At 49.2% G+C, this 26042-nt stretch overlaps 1 protein-coding gene across 3 annotated transcripts in view; it reads right to left on the bottom strand.

Annotated features, from left to right (window-relative positions):
- SLC43A2 (solute carrier family 43 member 2) overlaps positions 1-26042 on the bottom strand; it is a 179212-nt gene that overhangs the window by 31571 nt on the left and 121599 nt on the right. For all 3 annotated transcript variants that reach the window (XM_069615412.1, XM_069615413.1, XM_069615414.1), the window contains 6 exons: positions 24161-24294; positions 17949-18151; positions 16792-16938; positions 9710-9848; positions 8991-9123; positions 5611-5684 (listed from right to left, as the gene is read on the bottom strand). In XM_069615412.1, coding sequence (XP_069471513.1) covers positions 5611-5684; positions 8991-9123; positions 9710-9848; positions 16792-16938; positions 17949-18151; positions 24161-24294 — 830 coding nt within the window. The remainder of the gene's footprint in view (positions 1-5610; positions 5685-8990; positions 9124-9709; positions 9849-16791; positions 16939-17948; positions 18152-24160; positions 24295-26042) is intronic.

The following is a 26042-nucleotide window of genomic DNA, read 5'->3' as shown; positions in this document are numbered from 1 at the left end:
ATTTCTGGATTGTCCACAGGGTTGCAGTGGCTTAGGAGAGTATTGGGAAGAGCCAGGGTTTAAGGGCCCGCCTGAATTTAGGGTGGTTTTCAGTGTTGCAAATGTGTAAGGGGATGTGAATTGTGTGTGTTGAAAATCTTCTGGTAAGCATGGAAAGGTGTCTGCTGCATTTATGCTTCCTTCTTATTCAGGGATGTATTGATTGTTTCTTCATCTGTGCATTGCACACAAATCTTTTCTTCACTATTACAGCACAACTTTGTAACAATAGGGATTCTGTGGGATACACAAGTGTAAATCACAATGTGAGGGTTCCTGTGGCACCAGTGCTTAGGGAAAAACGTATTTCCCAGCTCGACTGGGACCTCAAAATGGTGCAACCGTGTTCCCTTACATTAGAGGCTTCCTTTCCTATGCTAGATGTTTGGATCTGGCTAGGGAACTTAATGGCTTTCCATGTGTGTTCTCTCAATGGGAAGGAGTCACTTTAAGGTTTAAATCCATCCTCTCTCCCCGTCGAGGGATTTGGTGGGGGGTGGTGAGGACTTCTGTGACTCCCCCTTTCATGGGCGTGCATATTAGAATAAGCAATGGAGGCATGAGTTCCCATATGGTTACCCCCTAAGGTGTTTGAATTTGAGGGGGTTGGGGGCTATTTAGCTCCTGCTTGCAGCCTGTAAGAGCCTGGTTAGCTTGACACCAACAGCTCCCCAAGCCAGCTGATGGCGAACAAACACACCTATGTGAATATAACTTTGTGCATTTGGGACAATCTATAAATAAGCATTAGAACACATCCACACAACATTTAAAGCATAAAGGGTTGTAAAGAATGGAAAACATATGTTTACATCTCATGTGGAAGTTGGCTTTTGCAGAACCATATGTACTAGCTCCTTGTTCCCCAGCGGTAGCTCCTTGTCACTGGTTAATGCTGGATACCCAGGAGCTACTTTTAGCCCCTGCTTACCCATTCTTAATTTCGACCCCTGCTTCGTGGTTATTTACATGGGTAGGAGGGCTGGTGTTAGACATGTCCTTTGACTATCTCCTTGATCCTAAGTATCTCTGTGACAGCCCCCTTTCTTAGCATGGTTCTCAGTGAGAGTGGTCTGGGTATCCCCCGCCTACCTCCTCCTTGCCCAGCTGCCTCTAGCTGAGGTGGCACCGGATGCCTTTTGTCCACGCCACTGTGGGTGCTCAAAATTAGGATGCAGACATTCTCACATTCCTCTGGGGAGTTCATTAAGTAATTGTCCAGTTGCTTTCTGCATTTTTCTGTACGTGTTATTCCTTTCCTGCAAATTCTTTCTCCGACTGCGCGTTAGGTATCTTAAAATTGTCTTTCATTAATGAATTCTGATTAGTCAAGGCCCCCTGAACTGCAAGTGACTCCTTATCTATTAGTAGGATTTGTTTTGTTTATAAGTAAACCTCCATAAAAGCCACATAATAAACTCGTCCACACCCTCATGTGTTGTTTCAATGCCATGTGTCCTGTACTGCCCAAAAATACAGCGAAAAATAACGAATGGACAAAAACTGAATTCAGTGAATTCGGCCTGGACAAAAAAAAAAATCAGAAATCCCATAATAACAAACTAGGGGACCGGGGGTTGCCGGGGGTCCCCCGCTCCACTTGTTCGACATTATGGGTTCGGGGGTTGTGGGGGACAAGAAAAAAAAGAAAGGGACCCTGCAGCGTCCGTTTCCACCCATAATTGGGAGACGGATCTGACGTTGCCGGCCTGAAGCGGGGAGGCGAAGACAGGTAAGTGCCGGGATTTTTTTCGATGATTATTTTAAGGGGTAAGGGGGTGTTGAATAGAGGGGATAAGGGCATTTCGAAATGTTCATAAGAGGAACATGTCAGCTGCGTTTTATAGCGCTGCAGTAAAATCCTCTGCAATGTTATCCCCCTCTATGTGGCACATGCTTTATCTGCACCATGTGATCCCTCGGGTCCCTTGGAACCGGAGGTGGTGCAATGTTACATGTTTTTTCAGCTCTGGGGGTCACTCCATCACTCCATCTCACGCTTTCGTTATTTTACACGACCGGCCCCCAGTGCTATTGTCGAAATGTCTTCAGGACACAGATCAGGACTGGTTTTCTTTCATCCACTCCAAACTCTGTGGCCAAAACCGATGTGGAACAAAACATTCCAAGGAGGGCATCCACTAGAAGAAGCATTTTTCTGACAATTCTTTTTTCGAGAAGAGTTTTCCCTCTCCACGTGCTGTTTGTTCAGAGGCTCTGTTGTCTAGGATCATGTCCGATAATCATCTTGCCCCGTCTCTGGTGGTAGTTGCCTTTCTAAAAGAGATCTTTTCGATCCTGTGTAATTTGCTTCCTAAAACCAGGGTATAGTGACCTCAGAGTAGAAGAGGTACTCTACCAGCCACCTCAGTCCATCTTCCAGCTACCACACGACGTTACAGACTGAAAATTGGCCAAAACATCAAGATTCAGGCATGGGCCTGCGGGTTAGGCTGCCCGCAGTCAGCAAATCCAAAAATTGGGCTTGGATGGCCTTCCGACTCCAAACCGGAGCTTTCGGAAGTTCCTCAGCCACGTGCGCAAGATGGCCGCCAGCCGCGTGTATGGTCCGCGGCCACAGCGTGAGACGAAACATCCGCGCATGTTTCGTCGTCGGAGAAAAATTATCCGGGATCGCTCTCACCGCCGGGCCCGGGCATCCAACACTCGTCGCCACTGTTGGGGGTCTCTGGGTGCCCCCATGCGTGCCCGTGAGCCCCTCCACCCACAGACTCAGACCAGACACGTCTGTGTGCTTCGGGCTCCCCGGTCGCTCTGACGCGGCCAGGAACGCCCCGTTTATTTAAGACGCACGCGGCGACGTGCCACGTCACGTCGCCGCGTGCGCGTCTCCCTCACGGGGCAACGCCACCCAACAGTGCATATCTCCTCTGTAACAGTATACTTTGTACCGCTATCTGTTCTGTCTTATTCGGTTCTCTGTAACCCACGGACCACAGACAGGCTGTCATTCATGTGGAACCAAGCAAGCCTTTCATGTAACAGCGCCACGATGCCCAAGGGCTTCTTTGTGCATTTTATAAATGTTAAAAAAGAACACACAAAAAATATATACATAATACATATTGCACAAGCACCTTATCTATAAATCCATGAGTATACCCTCGATATTAAAGGATGTTGTTAGATCAAACTGTATTGAAGATGCATGAGTGATGTAGTACAGAATGGCTTAAACAAATATAAGGGTATGTAATGACGTCTGGGTGACTTTGGAGGCATCGGGCAATGCCCGCTCACCAATATTTTTAAAACAATAAGGTTTATGGGACATATTGTTAGAAATGAAGTAATTTGTAACTCTTTATGGGGACCTTTCATAAGGACCGATGATTGCATATAATATGAAGTATTAACAATTTTTAGGGTCTGTAAATTGGGATGCATGTTACTGTTAGTGCTGTCCGGTCGTCATAATGTTATTGGAGGTACTTGAACTGTACACTCAGATAGATTATATGTTTGCAATTTTATTATTATTCCTTTTATGTATAAAGGTTGGTTCTGCTAACCACATATACAATAAAAGCAACAACAAAAAGAAGCATTGTTGGTAGCAAGTACATGTCATACAAGTATCCTATTCCATTACTGAATGGTCGGTCCTGTCCCACTGTACACGTCTATAGTAAAGACTGCATAATACTCAACTAAGCCACTAGATGGCGGTGGCGGGCCATGTAAAGCATGCAAATAAAACAGATTCGCCTGCAACAAAAAAAATGAAACCCAAGTATTCTACATGACCAACCTACAATCAACCCGCTAAAAATGGCAGCACTCATAGACATGGGCCCTCAGGAGGTGGAAGGCCCAGGGGCATCAGATGGGAAGTGGGCTCTGTTGTGCGTCCGATCATGGGCAGCACCTTCCAGGCCCATTTAGCATGCAGAGGTTTAGGGTGGGCCAGCAGGACCCAGCAACAATAGGGACCCAAACTCCTGGGCGCCCAAACGGCAAGGAGGTGACAGGGGCAGGAGACAAAGGTGGGCTGCCTTGCCCTCAGGCCAGTTTTGGCCTATATCTGTGGAGGGCTAGGCCGCTCCCAGTCATCTGTTCCCTGCACCTGCATCGACTGGAGCAGCGTGACATTAATTAAAACCTCCTACTAAACAGTTATACTATTGACTTATAAATGGTGATGAAATAGGAGGCACTATCAGTAAAATCCTCAAGAATAAACTTGAAATAAGTTTGATGAAAGCCTTAGCTCTGGAATCCACCCCTAAGGGGAACATTATTAACACTTCTCAAGGGTCCAAATCCCAAATGGATCATAGAGGAAAAGGAATGCCGACATATTCCTCAAAATGAGGAAAAAGTGCACAACAGTGGGGAAAGGCAAAATGCCTCTCCAGAATGCATGGGACGGCCAATCCCAAAAAGGAGTTCATATAAATATTAAATGAAGACTGTATATTGTAAGAAACTTTGGAAGACACGAATGCCATTGGCGAATCAATGGAGCCATCTTGTGTATAAAGAATGCAGTATGAATGTTAATTAAAAAGCAAAGAAGAGAAACCGAAGGCAGCTCACACGCTGGGTCCACAGAATGTCACAAGCTTTTTGAATGAAAGGCGGCAGGGATCAGCCTCGAGTTGGCCCTACGTGGGAGTAGGGTCCCCGCTCACCTGATCCCCTGTTCCCCAAAATATTTGTGTTATGTTTTTTATAATGTTTTATCATTTGGTTGGTTGGCTTTCTTTGCACTTTAGATCATGATACAATAAAGCTTGTGGTCAAATTCTTTCCACCTTACCTCTTGTTTGGCCTCCTTATTATGGCACTGTCATTACTGTCACCTGTCACACCCTGCATGGCTCCCCCACACTAAAACACTTCCAGGCTTATACACAAGAGGGCAGTATTCATTTTCAACGCTCATGGGAGAAACGAGCAAGTCACCATGCTCCAATTTCCAGTAACAGCCATCAGCAACACATGGGAAAAGATGGCCGGCTCCAAAAACTGAGGTAGAATGCTGAACCAACAGCACGCTTAGAAGTTAGCTTAGAAGCTAGCGTGCTGTTGGTTAAAATCCTTGCCTATTGTGGTTGCGGGAAAGTGGAACAATCTCCCTGCCAACATAAGAGTGGAAGCGAATTACCCGTGCTTCCGTAAACAACTGAAAACACACATCTTCAGGTAAGTGTTTCATATGCTGTCTGGGTCCAACATTTGTTTGTCCTTGTGTTCTTGTCACAGGGCCCTGAAGCTTGCGAGCTACCGGCACATTACAAATAAATAAAATTACAAATAAATAAAATAAAATAAATAGGAGGCTTGTAACTTATCAGACTCTGATTGCAGCACATAGGGGGCTCCAGGCCTGGTAGCAGGCTCCTTTTCTTATGGGCAAGTTATCAGGCTCCAATCACAGCACACTGGGTAGTCTGTGCAAGTCCTCGAGGCGGCACTGAATTAATTTCTGTGATTTGGCTCACAGGGCTGTGGGCCACGCCCATGCCACTTTTCCCACCTGGCAACCCCCCCTCCCCCAGCTTGGGTACACTCCCCCGGGGTGATCTGAAACAATTGCAGACTTACACAGCCGCATAGAGTCCTCCGACAGCAGAGTGGATGAATCCTCTCACGATTGTGTGCAGGATGAAGGAGAGAATCTGAAAGAAAGAGCAAGGCAAGGGGATCAGTCACTTTCCTGCCAGCTCTGGCGCCCGCCCTAGTCATGCAGACACCTGCCCCACTTACTACTCATTCCTAGCGCATGATCGCCCAACAAACGCCACCTCCCGTGTTCCACCTGCCACCACCCCAACGTACATCCCCTCTGTGGCATGTGCTCCACTTCTCAGCCCAGCCCCCCAAACCCCCCCTCCTTCCCGTGAACCTTCACGGCTGTACTTGCTGCCTCTTCCTCTCCATGGCATCTGCCCCCCTCGCCCCTCCCTCAATTCACCTACTTACATCACTTTCTTCTATGCCACCTACTCCCGTATCCCCTCTCTCTCTCCTCTGTGCCACACTCTCCCCAGCCCCCTCCTTCCTCCTGTGTGGCGTGCATCCTCTCTACATAACCGGCTGCCAGCTCTGCCTGGCATGTGCTGTTTCCATCCCAATCCTCCTTCGTGGCACTTTTTCCTGGCACCAACTACCCTTACACCATGGCAACTGCCCCCCACCCCCATCACCTCTGTGGCATCTGCTTAACACCATCACATCCCCCAAAGCCCCAATGTCCACCCCCTCCTCCCTCCTATGTGGAGTCATTTGACACTGACACCCCCGTCCACCTCTGTGGCAATGCTCCCCCTTCTCCCTCATCCGAGGTACAGGCACTTTGGGGCGCCTGCTACGGCCCCTCTCCCCAGTGACACATGGATTTCAGTCTGTTTGCAGAACCCACACCTCCTGCTCCTTTAAGCAAGTAAAGTAGCCTTCATACAACTGCAAAGTTCTCACACCAATTCAATTGACCATCCCATACAGCTCTCCCCGAAATGTCAGTCACCCCAATTCCCACCCAAACCCATTCAACTCCCATGTCCCTTACCATTCACAATGCCACCTCAATCCTTCTCGAGCCCCTATAATCTACAAGCCTTAATACCCACCCCACTGCGTATGGGTGTCCCACAGCCTACCAGCTCCACTGCCCAACCAACCCACACAGCTCTCTCACCCCCATCTTCAATCCCACACAAGGACTTGCAAATCTCCCAAACCTACCAGCCTCCGCGCCACCCTAACCCATGCAGCTCTCAAACACATTAGCAGGCACCACTCCCACCACCTGCCAGACCAACCTCAGCCCTAAAGCCCTTCCAGCACTTAACAGCCCTGTTGCTTACTGCAGCCCATGAAGCTCTACCAACTACGAGCCCCACTGCCTAGCCGCCCCAGCACCTATAGCTCTGCTACCATCAACTAGCCCCAAAGCTCATGCAGCTCAGCCACCACCACCACCACCACCACCACCCCACCTCGTCAGCTCCGCACTAGCAGTCACGCTGCCCTCCTCTGCCACTCCAGCAAGCTGTGAGCCCCCCGTGCCCATCTGCAGTCCATCCAATGCTGCCGCCATGTGGTACCCAGAGCCCATGCCAGTCTACCTAGCCCTGCCTGCGCCTGACAGCCCCCAATGCCTACTCCCAGCCATACAGTGCCCCCCATCTTCTAACATCAACAGGGCACAACGCCACCACGCCCCCTGGGAGGCCTAACCCCCATAATGCCTGCAAGAACACATTGCAGCTTCAAGCTCGTCCAGCAATCCCACCACCTGCCAGTCTCCTGTGCCCACCCCCGGGTCACCCAGGTCATCTATCACCAGCCAGTGCCATCCCAAACCCTGCCACCTTTTGTTCAACTCCACATTTCAAAATCCACCTTAGGCCTGTGCTCCATGACATGCACCGAGACTCATAGCTCACTGCACGTCTCGTGGCAAGTGACAACCAGCTCATGACCAGGTCTGTGCCAAGTGGCTTACCCCATGCGTAATAGCAAGCAGTCCTGTGCCAACCAATACCCCCTAAAGCAGTTCGTGTGCTATGCCAAGATGCTCATGCAAGGGCAGGGTAATGCAGCCCAGCACTTGCCCAAGTTAAGCTGCACACCAATGTGCTTTGTGACTCTTGATCTCTGCCTTCTTCCAAACAACTCATCACTCGATTGAAGCAGTCGACTATCTGCCCTGCACCTATCCCCATGTGGCCTGCAGCCGGACATCTCTCACGCCCTGCTCACACCACATTTCCCACAACCCTCTCACCAAACCATTAGCCCAGCACAACCTCTGCCAACACCACACACCCACCACTAGTTTCCCTCTGCTCACACGTCCAGCGCCACCCAAACCATACTACGTGCCATACAGTCCTGTGTACACACAGCATGTGCCTTACACCCTCCTGCTCGGACTACATGCTCTGCACACACCATGCGTTCTTTAACTCCCTGACCGTGTGTGCTCCGTACCCCTCTGCCCACACCATGTACCCTGTACCGTTTTCAAAATCGTTTTTTATACCATTTTTTGAATGATGGCATACATTTTCCTCTTAAATAATTGGGGGTTTATCCCATTGCGAGTGTGGCATTGATTACACAAATGCATTCGGTGTAACATGTATTTACTATTTCAATATATGTACAACGGTTGTCCACATTATCTGCCATGCGCACAAACCACTTGTCATGCACCATTTTGCTTGCACAACATGCCGGTGTGCACCTGTCCTACGACGTGACTTGCACCCGTCTCCCTGCACTAGGTGCCCTGCACACCTCTGCCCGCGCCACCACTTTCCCTGCACCGTAGAAGGCAACAGGCACCTAGGATCCCTTGCCCACAAACCACACACACTGCAAACCTCTGCACACACAATCACGCACTGCTCCCATCTGCCCTTGCATCCCTATGGCCTTATCAAGAGGCTTGCATGCGTCTGTCCACACCACATGGCACTCTCATATGCCAACCCATCTTGGTTCTATGTTCATTCATCGCCAGTCTTTTTTTCCAATGGGATTTTTCCCCATTTTTTGTCATCGAAAATTGTATTTTTGGGGGGTTCCCACCCCTCCCCGTTCCCACCCCTCCCCTATATCTATTTTACACTATTTCCTAAAGCAGCCCAACCTGTTATATACCCTTGCCCACACCCCCCATATATTTTTTGATCGTTTTTTTGTCTCCCAAAAAATAAACTCTGAAAAACCCCATGGAAAAAATGACTGTTGATGAATAAACGTTATACCCTCTGCCATACCACATGCCCCGTACCTCTCCCCCCACATCACAATCCATGCTCTCTCTGCTCCACATGCCATTCACCCCCTTTGCTGAACCCACTCACTCTGAGCCCCTGACCTTCCTCCCCCCTCAAGTGCCCTGCCATTCTACGCTTACGCGTTACTTTCCCGCCACGCCCCCAGTAGGCATCCATCTTCTGTCGATCCCTCACCTGCAAAGGTAGATTATTAACCAGACACGTGACTCCGAAGCCCACCAGCAGCAGGTTGGTGAAAGCAAAGGCTCTGGTGGCGTTGGTGATCTTCTGGATTTGCCGGTCCCGTCTTTTTGGTTTCTTTTCTCCACTGGAAAGGGAACAATAAATAGAGCATTAACAGCTGCAGAGAGAAGACCACATCATGCAACCTTGGGAGAGGGAAAGGGCCTGGGGAGGCATAGCAGCACCCTCAGCTTGTCAATCTGTCCCTACTGGGTGCCACAGTGCCATGCCTCTGCCACCCCACCACATCTCTTTATAGCGTCCCCAGCTGCCCCATTTCTCCCCCACTCTTCTTGTGACACTCCACATGCACGGTGCACCACGCCCTTACCTCTGACACCTCCCAGCGCACACATGATACCCAACAGTTCTCGTGACACTCCCCTGTGCTGCATTTTATTTATTTATTTATGAGATATATATGATATTCTCCGGCATCCCCTGAGCCTGGTGCTTCTGGATCCCCGACAAATCCACCGCCTGGAGACCACCCCTCTAGATCGCTGACCTTGCCCATCTCTCTTTGCCAGGACAGTCTTCCTTCCACAAGCCCTTACAGGGCCCAACCTCAACTCTCGCTATGGCAATGGCTGCAGTAGGAACCCTCCTCCCCCAGGCCCATGGCAGCCCCCGTCGCCATGTTTGAGCTGCACAGCTTGCGTTGAACCTACGAGCTGGCGTCTTTCTCGTCAGACTCTTCCGGTCCGTCGTCGCATTCCTTCAGCTTCCAGTCCATGATGTAACCAATCACCGGGGCCGTGAGCAGACAGAGCAGCTGCAGGACGCCGAAGATGGACGTGTACAGACTCACTGTGGGGAAAATGGCGACCAGTGAGTACAGTGTTCGACACCCCTCCAGCCCAGAATATACATGGATAAGTCTTTAGAAGGTTCTAGGAATGTTCACCGATTTTTTGTTTTACCGCCCTACATTTTTGCCCATTTCCTTTAACTGATTTTAACATTTTTTCTTAACAGAAAATGCGAGGTGGGAGCACGCTCCCCCTTATGCCCCCCAAGCCCTCTGTCTATACACCTTTCCCCAACTTACTATCTGCATTTTCGGCAAAAAATGTGGTAAAAAATGAGGTTAAAAGTCATTCGGCAAAAGTGTACGTCGGCAAAAGTGGGGTACACCCTCTAGTAACTGTTCACCCAACAACGCTGGTCTGTTGTCCAGGGTAGGGGCAGGCACTAGTACCCGGACCAGTCTCTCTAAGTCACAGTGAGGGTTCAGCCCTCAGTGAGTAGAAGTACCCGCTCCACGCTCATGGGCAGGATCCTTACCCCACCACCCTGTTCATCAGTGGCACAGCGTATCCCGTGGTGATTAAAGGTCCCATCTCCTTGCCCAGGGAAGTACCCAGACCTCCAGTAACTGGTAGGGCTTGTCGCTATTCCCATCCACTGACTCTGGCAACACTGCCTTTCCCGCGTCCTTTCATGGCCTACCACACACTCACTGAACGCGCCTTCCTCGCTAGTCTCTGGCAAAATCCCACCCCACATTCATAAAAGTACCCATACCCATGGCCTGTCCCTGGAAGGGACCAGGAACCATTGTCACCTGAACACCGCCCCACCCGCCTCCAGCCCCAGGCAAGGCCCATCCTCCTCTTGCTGGCCAGGCCTGCACCCCCCCTTGTCTAATGCAAGACCCACATAGTGGTGACCTTTCCCACACTCTGGAAAGGCCCATTCCCCCATGACCCTGAACAGCCCCCTCACCTTCTGCCCGATGAGGCCATGCCTCATTCACAGGCAAGGCCTATTATCCCAATCTGATAGTGTTGCTCCCCAATCCCTGAAAACAATCATGAGCACCCCCACATCACAGTAAACGCCCCACTTGTTAGCAGGATGCGTCTTACCAATGACTCTCAGTTCCTGGGGAGCAGTCCCTAGCAGAACGCCTGCCCCAGTCCTTGGAGTGGAAAGCAGTTCCCCTGGCAGTGCCATATCCCAGTCCCTTGAAGGTTCCATTTTACAGCCCTGGGCAAGTCTTCCCACCAATCGGCAGAGCTCGTTTCCCAGTTACTGTGTGAGCAGGGAATAACCCTAATACAAGGCAACTTCTAGGCACTGTGGGAGAGCCAGAGTTAGACTATGGAGGCCCCATTGTTTCAGTGAACATCCACAAACAGACTGACAACATTAACACGAGCATGCAAACTACAGGACACACCCTAGTCGGTCACTATGCGGCCTACTGACAGTGTTAATGGAGCATGCAAACTACAGGGGCGGGCACTGTCAGGCAACATTAGCAGGTTAGGAGTCTGTGACCCCGCTTACCCGTGCCCATCACTGCGCCAGCAGCAGTGAGCGAGGAACGCCGCCATGGGAGCAAGAAATAAAAGAGAGCACAATCAGAAACATTACAGGAGCCCTGTGAAGACAGGCACACATACACCTCAGGAAGGCCTCCCAAGACAGACAGGCGGCTCAGGAGGCCCTCCAGGGCGGATACATTGAGAACACTTGCTGCTGCCAAAATGCAGTGGCTGCTGCAGTAACCGGGCTGGAAAGGAGTGGTGGAGAGCGGCAGAAGTAGATATGGTCAAGCAAAGCCTATCTGCCGGATGAAACAGAACCGTGCTCCCAGGAAGTCAGCCTAGCCACCAATGAGCGACGCTAAGACACCCTGACACGCGCCTGTTCGGCAAGTCGTGCTTGCTATTGGCCGGCTCTCAGAGCTGCTCCCGTAAGAGCCACAGCATCCAGCCTGTGTGTGAGCAGCGAATGAAGAATGACGCGTGGCATGTCAGGCACGTCACCCCACAGTCCTCTGACTGGGAGGGCACTGCTGCGGTAAGTTTGCATCGTGAAGGGTTTGGATGGGCGGCTATTAGGTGAAAGGGGCTAAGGCTATGGCAGATCCTTCCATCGCCCTCTTCTCCTTGTTCCCAAATCCTCCCTGTAGGAATTGTGGATGCGAGCTGTCCTCCCTCTAGGCCTCCTTGGCGGGTGATGCAAATTCACAAACATTTCCTAAACGATGGGGGGATCCGGATTCCAGAACCCCCCTCCCTGCCCCATCCTGGTTTATAAGAAAGAGATGAATAGATGGTGTGCACTGGAAGAGATATTGTGGGTGCGGGTCGATGCCGCACAGAGGCCTCGTCACAGGCACGCCCAATGTTGAGGCCCTTCTTAACAACTGAAACATCCGATTCCAAGCACCTGGATCTAGCGCACATCTGGCTCGGAGAATGCCCTGGGCTGCAAGGGATTGATCCGCTGGATAGAATGCTCCCAGTCGGAGCACAGGATACCTACAGGGTGAAGGGACCTCTGGCAGCCACGCGGGGTAGGGACCAGAACCATTTAACAAATGAGAACTGAAAAGGCTGCATGCAGTGGTTCTCCCGCCACATGGGCATCCTTACAGGGTGCATTGTGGGGATTTCCGATTACAGTGGACCCCACCCCCGCTAAGCTTTGGAGAAGGGCTCCTGCTCTCATCATTTCCAGGCCTTTACTTTCTCCTTGAGGGGCAGCTTTGTTTTGAGTGACAGCTCTTGGAATCTGCGGCCTGTGCTTCAGCACGCGTTTTAGAATGAACTCTGGGTGGTGATTGAACTGACCTAAGCAATGGCTTTCAGAAGCTTGCAAATCACGTCTTCCCGTGTGCTGGACCTTAAAAGCCTCTGGCCACCGGCTTTAGGGCACGGAGCACGGTTAAGGCATGATCTTAGCATGATCTCTCATCCCAGACCTGAGGAAAGAGCGCCCTTGGTCCCAGGATATAGAGCCTCCTTTGCTGCTAAGCCAAGGATGCAGACCCCGCCCCCCTCCATTGCCAAATGATGCAGGAAGTCTTTGACCCCTGACTGCAGGACACAAGTCTACCAGACGCTTATCCTCAGGGCGCCCTAGACCTCAGGACTCAGCTTCTCTTCTTTGACCACTGACCACAGAATAATAGCTCTCTTGACCCCTAACCCCTGGATCATGGTTGTCCTACTCCAGGCTTCGCAGACGTTTAGAATCATTGTATGCAAAGTTAGCTCATGAATTTTAATGAGAGGTACCCTGAATATCCGACCTGAGGCATAGAACCCTACTCTAGATCCTGCATGGCTTATACTGGTAGAGTTAGGCCCCCACCCCACCCCTCTTTCAGCAGCTGTGACTGACGGTCCTTGAACTCGTTTGCCCATTTTCGTCAGCATGTGCAATGTCCTTGCAAATGTGTTACCAGTGGTGATGCAAAAGGGCCAGAGAGTTGAGGAAGTGGAGCTCGTGCTGCCAAGATCAGCAGCTCCGTTCCCACAATTGCAACATCGCAGAGACAGAAAGAGGGAGAGCTGGCACGGGCGGCGCACCCGTCCTCCCGCAAGATCTGCACATGCGGACCCAACAGGAAGCCTATGAGCTCTCGCTGCATGCGTCGGCAGGAACACGTGCAGCCTCAGGAAGACTTGCACCACCCTGCCCCACTTCCAGGCCACCCTCTGATCTCGGGCCCAGGTCCCCTCCCCCACCAGTTTCACACCTGTACTGCCTCCCTGGCAATCCCCGCACTTCGGGACTGTTTTCTGTATCCCTACAGTCCCCTACCAGCACTTGACACCTGATGTCTGCACTTACCCCTGCACTTGCCACCAGCTGGCCACACTTCTCATATTGCTTTCATTTATTCTATTATCCCATGTACTGCATGGTCCCCACCCCCTCCGCACTTTTCCTCGTCCCCCTTCCCCTGCACTTGTGCGATCTGAATAACACTTGGCCTAGTAGGATCGTTGTCTCTTCCCTCTGTTTCCCCTCCCATGCAGCAACTTAAAACACTTGTGTAAAGGCGCGTTATAAAGGCCTTATTATATCATACCTAGGCTCTTAAGAGGATACGCCTGCTTTTACACCTGCAGCCCACATCTGGACTTAGGAGGCTCAGAAGAACAAAAAAGGCACTCCCAGGTGAGGACACACAAGGTCCCTGCAAGTGTTACACAAACGCCCACATAGGAGCAGGAGGATTTGCGTTGAGAAGTGCAAGGAAGTCGGCAGCCCTGTCTCTCATCAGTACCCTGCCTACCAACTTTTCTTATAGATGCCTTATACTGTAACTCAACTCTCCCCCTACTTTGCTTCACCCTATCCCCCCCCTCCTTCCGGTCCCTCTGCTTTTCCATCCCGTCCTCGCCTCTCCATCTCCTGCTTTCCTGCCCTGCACGGTTCTCTCGCCATCTCTTCCCCGCCCGGGGACCTCCACCTCCCTCCTCCGGTCTGTCTCTGCGCCCTCCTGCATCAACCCCCGCCCCCTCGCCCTCCTTCTCCCGCCCTTTTCATAAATGCGCTTTTGACTCATGGCTCCGGCTCCAGCTTACACTAGTCCAGACTGGTTCTGGCTCAATCCTTCATTTCTGCTTCTTCGGCTGTTTTGCAATCAGGATATTTTTAAGGCGTAAACAGTCAAGGAACTTAATCTTTCTGTTTGGCCGATGAAACCAAGGACTAAAAATACTCGTGCAGCCCGAGGCTGCCCAACAGACAGTTCAAACGCTCAGCGCCGGTATCATCAGTAGCGGTTCCATGTGCCAGCACAGAGGTCCTGAACAGCACTGGAGTATTTTAGCAGGCAGTTACCGCTGCACCGAGGTAGAGCTACACAGTGTGTCGGGCTGCTGCCATGAGGCAGCAGAAACTCCTGCCCTGCGATAAAGCATAGTTAACGAACCCAGGGTCTGCTGCCGGGAGGTAGAACAGGTATACAAGCAGGCAAAGGTCGCTGCTCTAAACAGAGACGCGCAGAAACCACTTCCCTGGTAAGGACAGGTGCAGAGAAAGGCGAAGACAGCTGCCCCCAGACAACGCTTGGATAAAGGTCCGCTAGGGACAGGAGGGGAAATAAGGCCGATAAAGTGACAGCCAGGTTCACACTGCAGCCATGGAACAAAGGAAATACAGGCACAGCGTCAGACCGGCCTTAGGGCGGGGCCGCCCGGGCGACTGCCTGGGCGGCATTCGCCCCCACAGGGCAGCCCGGTCGACTGCCTGGGCGGCATTCGCCCCCACAGGGCAGCCCGGTCGACTGCCTGGGCAACATTCGACCCCACAGGGCGGCCCGGGCGAGTGCCTGGGCAACATTCTCCCCCCCCCCCCCATGCTTGCTCCGAAGAGTCTTTCAAGGTCTCCCCAAGCTGGCGTGGTGGCAGAAGGTGCGGCAGGCGCCCTATTGAAATTAAATACGCCCTGCTCTCGGGAGTGGGGAGCATTTCGTAACAATAGGGAGCTGATGCTTTCGCATCGGCGCCTATTGAAAAATGTTGCACCCCTCATTACCCCCCCCCCCACCCCGCCGCATGACAAGTGGCGTGCAGGGGTGCCAGTTTGTTTTGCTGCCCAGGGCGCTGCCACCGCTAAGGCCGGCTCTGCATAGCGTACTGGCTACTAGAGACAGGACATGTGTGCATTCTGGCAGATGCTGCGTGAGTATACAAACTGCGAACCCCGTTTTGAATCAGTGCAGGGAGGAGGAAAAGAGAAATCTCGGTCCTGGGGATTATTAATCAGAAACAGAGAGTGGTGGCTGCTCTTACACTGGGTAGATACACGTGTGTCATTCGAGAGCAAGCTTGTGCCTATGCATTCATCTGGCATTCTGCTGTGTGCAAGGAATGCAAAGTCACTTTGATATGGAATTTGATATCATTCTAGGCTTGCCTCATGTTTGCTGTGCGCGCATGCTTAGCACTTTCGCGCTTCTCATCAAATGCTTGCAGCAATTTTCTATATTCATTGCAACTAATTCTGCAGAATGTATTATGGTGCGTGAAAAGTGTTTCATCAAAATAACACCATGCTTTTATTTTATTTTTTAAACTTGCCAGTGTTCAAAATGTTGGCTTTAAACACATGTTAAATGCTCACACCTGCAAGTAATTGCATGCACTACATTTTTCGAGACAAAGGCTCTTCTTCAAGCTCCACCCCTTTCCAACACCCTGTTGTGGCTCAAACATGCAGTCATGTTGAGAGGCGAGGACCACTGCCAACGATATAGTTGCATATGCTTGGCCCACAACAGCACGGTCCAACAGAGCTGCACCTGAAGAAAATTCTTTGGGGCTCATTACGAGTTTCCCGCTATCCCGCCGGAATGCCGGGAGACTGCCCTACGGTAAGTTACCATTGGGATGGGAATACCAGAATCACTGGCACCGGTACTACCGGTGCTGGGGATTCTGGCATTTATTTGCCGGTAGGGGCCTGAACTGCCAGCAGATCACTGCCCCCACTGGCAAACTTGTACTTCCCCGGTCCAGAAAAATTGCCACAGCCGGAATTACCAGCATCTTACCCAGACCCGGGAACTCGTAATGACCCCTAAAATGCAATACATCAATTTGTGCAAGACCAACACGTTTCATTTTTTGATAACACCATGATACTGTATTGGAAAAAACACATAGTTGTGTGATCGGAACGGAATCATGCAACATAGTGAATTATGAACAAAATAATTCCAACAAATGCCGAACATTTCTGATCAAGTTTAAAATGATGTCTGAAACGTTCCTAAGCAGGCATGTGCAGCAAACACGAGCAAAGCCTATACTGATATCAAACTCCACAGGGAAGATCTGACGTGCAATGGCCCGAGACAGAAGGAGTATAGAGACCGGCAAAATCTGCCGCCACGAGACAGAATAAATATAGAAAGAAGCAGAGAGAACCGCTTCGAAACACAGCAGGTAGACAGAGGAAGAATGACACCGAACACAGGAGGTCCGCAAGCGCAACCTACCCGTCTCCAGGTCCCCGTCCACGAGGAACTCCAGGATGTTGTTCATGGCGCCCATGTAAAAGATGAGGCGGAGCTGAGTGATGCACATGGTGATCAGGCTGAGCAGCAGGATAGGGCTGAATACACTCTTCATAAAGGATGGCGTCTCTGCAGGGTGCGGGGGAAAGCACACCGAGAGCTAAGTTCAAGCATAAAGCATCTCAAAATAGACCTCACTAGCAAACCTTCAAGCATTGCCAACACCCCAAAAGTAGGCCCGCAAAGATTCCAACAATTAATCAAACATTCAAAACCAATCCCTCAAGCGGGGTTAGCGGGAGGGGATTTTCAGGTTAAAAGCTACTAGCCGGCCATAAAAAGCTGCTCATACACACAGCACAACTTGTCTTACTCGCCAAGAGTCAATTATTAGCCAATAGCTATTGGCGAGTGCACATTTTGCCCATGCCTAGAGTATCCCAAAACAATCCCTCAAACATTACCCAGATTGTCCCTCAAACATACACACACACACATTTATTTGTATTTATTATTTTATTGTTTAAAGCGCAGGCCTATCTCGAGGGCAGCGGAGTGCTGTACAGAGTGTGGGTAGCCATCGTTTGAAATGTTATCTTTTAACAGTAGCACAGTAGCACTGTACTTCGAGGTCTGTGCGTTGGTAAGTGTGTCCATTGGAATTAGTCCTTGGTCAAGTGTTGTTGCTAAAAGACATGTTTTGAGAGATTTGCGAAATTGGAGAATTGTCAGGGCATTCTGAAATGACACCAGGATTGAGTTCCAGAGGGTGGGTGACAAGACAAGAGAAGGATTGTTTGCAGGTCCTCTTTTTGCGGACGAGTTGTGATTCAAACTGGTTGGTTGATTTCCTGCACGTGGAGCATGTGCCACGAGATATGTGGAGCTTAGCCACCAGGTACGCTGGGGTGCTACTCGTGACTGCTTTGTAGATGATACATGCAGTCTTGAACAGTATCCTGGCTTGGAGTGGAAGCAAATGTAGTTTGCTTAGGATGTAGGTCCTGTTCCCTGGTCCACCTTAAAGGGCCCTAGTTACTGATCATGTAGGGATGTGTGTGTTTCTGGATGTGCACAGTGGTGGGAGTGGTTATTTACGGTGGGGGATGTGCATGGATGCTCACCGCAGATTTCCTTACCTGTACTCTGTCCCTCACACTTCACCTCCAGATCCACCGTAGAGAGACACAACTTGCTGCCATCTTGCAGAGCCGCCAGCTCCTTTGGGTTCTTCATGGAGCTGCCCACACTCAGCCGCCGGCCCACCGTCGTTACCTGCTTGTAGAACTGCTTCCCTGTGATCTTGTGATCAAAGCCCAGCCAGCTGAACTTAATCTTCACCCTGAAAAGACAACAGTGGGTCTGAGAAGGGAGCCGTTGGATGCAGTCCATTAGAAAAGTAGAATAGAGAAGAGGAAGGAGATGGGATGAATCAGTCACTAGAGAGAGCCAGTAAGCGAAGAGGTATGTTGACAGGACCAGAAAGCCAAGAGAGATGAAAGGAAGCAGGAGCAGGTCACTGTATATTGTTGACACAAGCAGTTATTCCTCCTGTCTTAAGCATGCTAGGACTGGCCTATAGCGCAACAGGGCAATGCCCAAACGAAAAACACAAAATGCTAGTGTGGGCCAGTTTTTTTGGTCAAAGTGGGCCACTTTCTTGGCCTATGTGGGCCAGTTTGATAATCTACTTTACCATGCGGCTAGTAGTATATATTTTTTTAATGCACAATTTGCATCACATTTTATCAAAAACATCCACCTTGGGTACTAGTCAAACAGTCTGTCACAAAAGAATACATTGCCATTTGCAACTGTAGGCCACTGTTTCATTGGTGCCTGAGACAACTGTATGCCCCAGTCCGACCGTGGTCTTAAGAGGCCGCACTTTCTGGCTTCTGGGATAACTTTGCTGATATCTAAAATGTCAGGCAGGTTAAAACCTGGCTGCATTCTGGCTGTCTGCAGGATTAGCCACAATGGCCCATCAGGGAATGGCAGTCTAAGGGCTAGAGCAAAGGAAAGACATTAGAAAAGGTAAATGCACAAGCAGCACAAAGACTTTAGGTCATAAAATCCTATGCACAATTTGTTTTAAAAAAGATGATGGAAGTTTTGGGGCAGCAAGAGATGCCACCAAATTAAGCAAGCAGCGTGTGTTAGAGAGATTTATCATGTGTATGCTTCATCCTCTCTCCTAGTGAGAGCCCTAGCACTCTTTGCTGAACTTCTGGACCATGTTCTTTAAATCCTGAATGAGTGGAGGCTTTTTCCACTCATTCATTCTTGTGGGCTCTGTCTTTGGGAAATTGTTTGCATTCTACCTGTACTATGGAGTCTGTCTGCTTCATAGCTCTTAAAGGCATCTGTATTTTTCTATTTGCAGCACACAGCTCCCTATGGGCAGGGTTGCTGGAGACCCTTAGAGCCCTCCTTTAAGATCCTTTTTTCTATACCCTCAAGTACCTACAGTTCTTGATCTCTCCCAAAACTCTATAGTCTAAGAGATTTGCACACACCACCTTATGTGGAGCGCCAAAGGGATACCTAGTATCCCCTTCTCTCTGCCGCTGTGACTTTTTAGTCACATAGACAATCTCCTATTCATGGCTGGTGGCATTGGACGTGTTCTACCAACTATTGTGTAATTTGTATACCGCAGGCTATGTCTTAGTGGTGCACTATATGGGCACCCTAGTACCAACTTGGGGCCTCCCTTCTTTTTTCACCATTACTAGCATGGTGGTTCTTTATCAGCCCTTCTACTACCGTCCTGGAAGAGGGTGGCCTGTGTATGTGTTTTGCCTTTGGCGGGAACCGTTGGGTGTCCCCGCCTGGGCTCCAGAGTGTCTGGGCAGGCAGGAAGTGGGGGGAGTAGTTTTCCACCCCCTTGTCCTTTGTCTGGCAGAGTGCCCGAATAGGACCAGCTCCCACAGGGGGTCCATAGTACAGGTAGAATACAAAGAATAATTCCAAATGACAGAGCCCATAAGAATGAGAATGAATGAGTGGAACAAGGCTCCACTCATTCAGGATTTAAAGAAAAAGGTCCAGAAGTCCAGCAAAAAGTGCGGAGGGTCTCACTAGGAGAGGGAATGAAGCATAAACATGATACATCCGAACACTCGCAAGACTAGGGACATGAGGATGTAATCCATTCCTGGATGGCTCTCTTGATCCAGCCGGTCATACTTTCTGGAGAGACCATCAGCATACTTATGTTGGGTACCTGACCTGTGCTCAATAGTGAAGTCAAAGCTTTGTAGGCTTATGGACCACCTGATCAATTTTGGGTTTTCTCCTTTTATCTGTATCAGCCACCTTTAGGTTTGGTGGTCAGTTTGAATCTTGAAAGTAGTTCCATAGAGGTATGGTCTGCATTTCTTCAGGGCCCACACAATAGAAAAACATTCACATTCAATGGTTGCCCACCTTTTCATTTTCTACTAATAAAACAGATGGGGTGCTTCCTGCCTTTGCTATCAAATTGGCTAAACAATGCTCATATCCCTGTGTTGAAAGCATCAGTTTGGACTAAGCAGGCTTGAGTGTAATCTGGAGCTCTAAGCAGTGGAGCTTTACAGGGGGCATCTTTCAGCCCCTCGAAGGCTTTTTCACAGTCCTCATTCCACCTGCCCTTTTTAGGATACTTGGGAGAGGATATGGTGTTCAGAGGAGAAGCAATGGTCCCATAGTTCTCAATGAAGTTCCTGTAGTAACCAGTAAGTCCTAACAAGGCTCTTACTTGAGTTTGAGTAGTTGGAGTGGCCCCGTCTTGTACAGCCTGTACTTTGCTGGGTAAGGGCTTGATCTCCCCTCCTCCTACCTCATGACCCAGGTAGACCACTTTACTCTGGACATCAAAGCAAGTAAATACCAAGTTGGTCAGAGTGGCCTGTTGAAGGGCCTGCAACACATACCCCAGGTGGTCAAGATGTTCTTCCCAGGTAGGGCTGAACACTGCTATGTCATCCAAGTATGCCATGCAGAAGTTCTCTAGCCCATTCAGAACATGGTTAACCATTCTCTGGAATGTGGGAGGTGCATTATTTAAGCCAAAGGGCATGACCTTAAACTGGTACAATCCTTCTGGAGTTGAGAATGCTGTCTTCTCCTTGGACTGGCCAGTCATGGCAATCTGCAAAAATAACCACGTGTCCGGTCAAACGTACTGAGGAATCCACCAGCTCATCTGTCCTTGGCAAGGGATGGGCATCAGTCTTGGTAACTGCATTTACTGCTCTATAATCCACACAGAATCTACGCTCTTTAGTTCCTACCTTTGGTACTCACATAACTGGACTAGCCCATGGACTTATGGAATGTTCAATCACTCCAAGGTCACGCCACTTCTTGACCTCTTCATTTTTGTGATTCCTCACATTATCTGACATTCTGTAGCACCTGCTTTTAACAGGTACACTATCACCATTGTCAATGTCATGTTGGCCCTAAGGGGTTAAGCCTGGTGTAAGTGAGAACAGAGGAGCAAAGTGAGTTAACAGATTCCTGCAGTCCTTCTGTTGCTGCACTGTCAGAATAGTAGTGTTACCCTTTCTACTGACCCATGGGAAGGGTGTCCCCAAAGAAGTTCTGTGAGTGGCTCACTCCCCTCTTCTTCTTCTTCTTCTTGATCAGAAGCTAAGAGCAAAGCCCATATCTCTGGTCTGGAAACATAAGCCTTCAGGCGGTTTGCACAAGTCTACCAAATAGTTGACCTCTCCAAGTTTTCCCACAACTTTAAAAGGTCCTGCCCATTTGTCCTATAAGACCCTCTGTCTTACTGGGACCATTATTAGAACTTGTTGGCCTGGAATAAACTCCACCATGTTTGCCTTCTGGTTATGCCAATGCTTGACCAGCTTTCAAATTCTTAGTAGCCTGTGTCATAATTTGTGCCATCCTCTATCCGAGGTCCAGCACAGTCAGTAATCCATAGTGGCTTGAGGGAAGGAGCACTCTCCAGACCCTCCTTGATCAGGGCCAAATGGCCTCTGACAGGATAACTATAAAGTAGCTCAAAGGGGCTAAAGCCCACTCCAGCTTGAGGAACTTCTCTATAGGCAAATAGAAGGCATGACAGAGGAAGGTCCCACTTTCTCCTAAGTGGTTCTTCCAAAGCTCCAATCATGCTCTTTATTGTTCTGTTAAACCTCTCTACCAGCCCAGTTGTCTGACAGTGGTAGCCAGTTGAGAACTTGTAGGTGAAGCAACCACTGCTGTCCTGACAGTGCGACAGAGGATCTCTGAAGAGGACGACTCCTTCCCTTTGGCTGGTGGGAACAACCAGTCCCAAGATGAACTCTGAATTGAGCCATCTCCCGAGGTCCTAGGAGTTTCTAGAGCTGTGGACCTGCTGCCCATTTCGAGTGCATTGTCGTGGAAATGCTGAATCCATCCAAATCTTTGCTGATCCCACAAGAACACTCCAGAGATCTGATCCAACTCGCCCTGACCCTCTCATCAGAGTGTGGGACTGCAGGAAGTGAAGAAGATTGGCCGGGCGATCTGCGTCCTTTGTTGCTGCTGCAGAAAAGGCTGCAAAACTGCAGAGTGAACTAAGAAGTTGTTGAAAGTCGTGCCCCAGATCCTCCCTTCAGACTGCTGGTGAGAGATCCCGTCCATTGTCTGGCCTTCAGTCATCAGACCAAGGAATCCAGAGGTCGGGCCCAGAGCTGCAACATCGCGGAGCATCCAGCACAAATATTTTCTTCTAACCTACGGTACTGTGGGGAAAAGGTATTGCTCATCTGGTTCCAGAAAGTCGCTCCAGAGCATTGGGGTGCACATAGAGGTGTGCAGGGCAACCCCCTCTTACCTCTGACTCAAGCCGCTGCTTCTGTCCCTTCCTCAAGTCCCATCGTTAGTTATTAACTTGCTGCTTCAAAAAGACTAAAGGCTTGAATAAATCCACAGGAACTTTTGGTATTCTGCTGCTTGTCAAGACTTTGAGCCCTCTCCGAACTGCCTTTAGTTATGGTTACGTTTTTGGGACTTAAAAGACTTGCTGTGCGAAAAAACCCTCTCTAGAACCTTTAACCAGACTAGTGTTATTCTAACTAAGCCTTTTCCCTCCTTCAATTTACTTTCTTGTACGTGTTTGAGGAGTAATTGCCTTACCGTAAATTTGCTAAGAACCTCATGTGCGCATGATTACTGATAATACAATAGAGTTGTCTTTTCCCTTTTTAATGTTGCAACAACCGCGAACAAACACAAAAGTGAAAGTGTCCTTTGAAGTATAACCTAAAGTATTCAAAAATGTTCTAGTGTAAACGTATGAGGTATTTAAAGTGATTCTGGTGTAAATCTAATAAATATATCATTTTATATACATTATAAGTGTAAGTGCTTCTTTGTCGTGCATGTTTAACTGGGATCAGTGTACTTACCTACAGCTCACATCTTCCTCTTAAGATAAGCCCGGCTGCTCTGCCACTCTATCAAGGTCCTTTCTTAGTACAGACTGATGCTAAGAGTTGGGGGGGATCTACAAACCACTGGCATAGCTTACTAAATTTTTACTATCAGTAGGACTTTATGAAAACTACCCTATCAGCGTGCCTCATTCCAGAAAGGGCTGGCTCCCCTTATGAGGTAAAAGGGATTCAGAGCTTTTGGGGATCTTTCTGACAATCACCGGAACGGTCCTTCAACTGAGGGAAAGCATGTCTATTTCAGGGGAAATCCCTCCCAAAAAGATTATGAGTTTTATAGTGGTACTGGAAAGACGGTATCAGCCAGTCGTCTGGCCACATTGCTATATCTACAGCTAATTAGTTTTGCCATCTAATGATAGCCGCATCTACAGTTGTCTCGACCTTTAGCTATTTTTGAAACAATGGAACGAGAATCCAAGAAGTCTTCTGGCCTCTTGTGTCACTCAGGGGGTGCAGCGTTTCTCGAGTTATACCAAGTCTTTCTTAAGCACTTGTATATTTCCATGCATTCCCTTGTGTTTTTATCTGCCACTTTTGCATTTCATCATTCAGTCCTGCCTGACAACATTTTCCGGACTTTAGCGCTAAGTGCGCAAATCATTATTGTAATTTTAGTTTGCTGAAAATTCCTAGTGTGCACTTTATTTCATTTGAATATTTTGATCAATATTGTTGCTCCAACTATGCAGTCTATGGACAAACCTGAGAACATAAGCCCACTACAAAAAAGGCAAGACTTAGCTTAGGTGTGTTACATATCAGATGGGGCTGAAATAGCTCATATGCAAGTGCCTGTTTGTTCCCAGTTGACATGTGAACTGTGGGATTGCCCCAAACCTCACAGGTGTTCACAGGAGGGGCAGATGCATGTACATGTTGTCAGTAGCCAGTTAACAGGGAGAACCACTTACGTGTAGTCCATGTCCTCTGGGCCCGGGAAGGGCTCCAAGGGCCAGTTGAAGAAGCAGTTGAAGAAGACGAGGCCAGCACAAGAGGCCCAGACAATAAGGATGGTGATGAAGGGGATTCCCAGGTCATAGATCACCTGCAAATAGAGTGGAAGTGAGGTCATAGTGGAAGGCGGGATAGAGACACCACAGAGGAGCTCAAGGGACAAGTAGGTGTGGCTACAATGAAGGGCAGAGGAGAAAGAAGCCACAATGGAGGACAGGAAAGAGAGAAAGACAAAGAGGGAGAGAGAGGACACGCTGGAGTACAGCAGAGTGAAAGAGGCCACACTGGAATGCAAGAGAGAAAGAGTGAGGGGAAAAAGAAGACGCGTCAAAAAAGAGGAGATTGGAGAGAGAGATCACAGAGCAGAAATGGGTCCAACTCTAGGGCAGTGGACAGGGGGAAATAACCAGTATAAAGGAGACACCAGAGGAGGGCAACAGAGAGGACAAACTACAAAGCTGGTGGCAGAGAGAAAAACCTAGTTACTCACGTTGTGAGATATCTACACTTTGTCTGTATTATGGTACACTCCATGCAAACAGAATACTGAATGGGCCAGAGCAGCTCAGTACAAGATAAGAGTTGTTTCCTTAAAGAATTGCCATGTTCTGCCCCGCCTGTGCACCTGTCTTCCCCCACCCCACACCCTCAACGTGCTCCTCGGCTTTCAGAGGTCTAGTCCTTTACCCTCCATCAAAACCAAGCAGTTAAAGACCTATGAGGAAAACACGATGGCTGGTGACGTGTCTGAATGAAGGGTGAGTAGTACAGTCGTCGCTACATTTCGTAAGAGACAAGGTGCTTCGTGTTGTGAACTGAAAGTCCGGATCAGTCACACTGGTGAGAGGGCCCTGGACAATCACACTTTCTCCAAACCTGGTTTATGAAGATATTCCCATTGAGATCCAATTTAAAGACTCATCATGGATGTGAATACTATGTGTGCCGCTGGTGGACCCCAAATCCCTCAGGATCAACGTACACCCTCTACCTTGTTTTCTCCATTCGAGTGACTGTGCATAGCGAGCTGTGGGCACTATACCTGTTGGTAGCAGCTTTTCCTTAATTTCTGAGGGCAAAGGGGTTTCGCTTACCAATGGACACCAGGTTCAATCTGGTACAGCGTCTTGCAGCCAGGGGTCCTATGTGGATGTAGCCACACACGGAAATAGAGCTTCTGGGTTCAGAGTTCAAAGTCCACAGACACATCCCAGGAAGAAGCCTTTTTGCCAAAATAGCCCAAAATGTGAGGTGACCATCAGATGCTGTATATGTGTGTATGACACTGAGATTTCAACACTGTGCCTCCGAGCATGGAATTGTGTGTGAGTGGTATGATGTGTTAGTGCACACCCACAGTAGTGTTGTATATGACAGTACTAATGACTGTAAGGGGACCCTGCCTGTACCTGGCAACATGCAGTAATCTGCTAACAGGTTAGTGTGTCAAAGGTAGCATCATTGTTTTCCAAGTGTTAAATTGTGTGTGCGTGTGATTTGCTTGTGGGTGTGGCTATACATGCTAATCTAAAACGACATACCTACAAGTTTTATTAATTTATTTATTTATAGCATTTGTTATATGCCCAAACCCAGAGATATCACGGCGTAGGTTACATAGGAGTGCTTGTCTGGTTCCAGCGGAAGTTACAATACAGGCAGGATTGGTTGCATAATTTGTTGTCATACAGTCAACACAGTTCAGGAGACAAGATAGTTACAATATCGGCCCAGCATTACAGCGATACTGGTTAGAATTGATTGAATAGCCATGTTTTGTTAAGACTCTTAAAGCGTTGGTGGGAAGGCTCATTTCTAATGTGCATAGGAAGGGAGTTC

This window comes from Ambystoma mexicanum, chromosome 9 (genome assembly GCF_040938575.1).
Source record: "Ambystoma mexicanum isolate Mex_15411 chromosome 9, UKY_AmexF1_1, whole genome shotgun sequence".
Classification (NCBI taxonomy): Eukaryota; Metazoa; Chordata; class Amphibia; order Caudata; family Ambystomatidae; genus Ambystoma; species Ambystoma mexicanum.
Note: the sequence above shows the minus strand (reverse complement) of the source record. Positions and strands in the feature narration are given on the sequence as shown.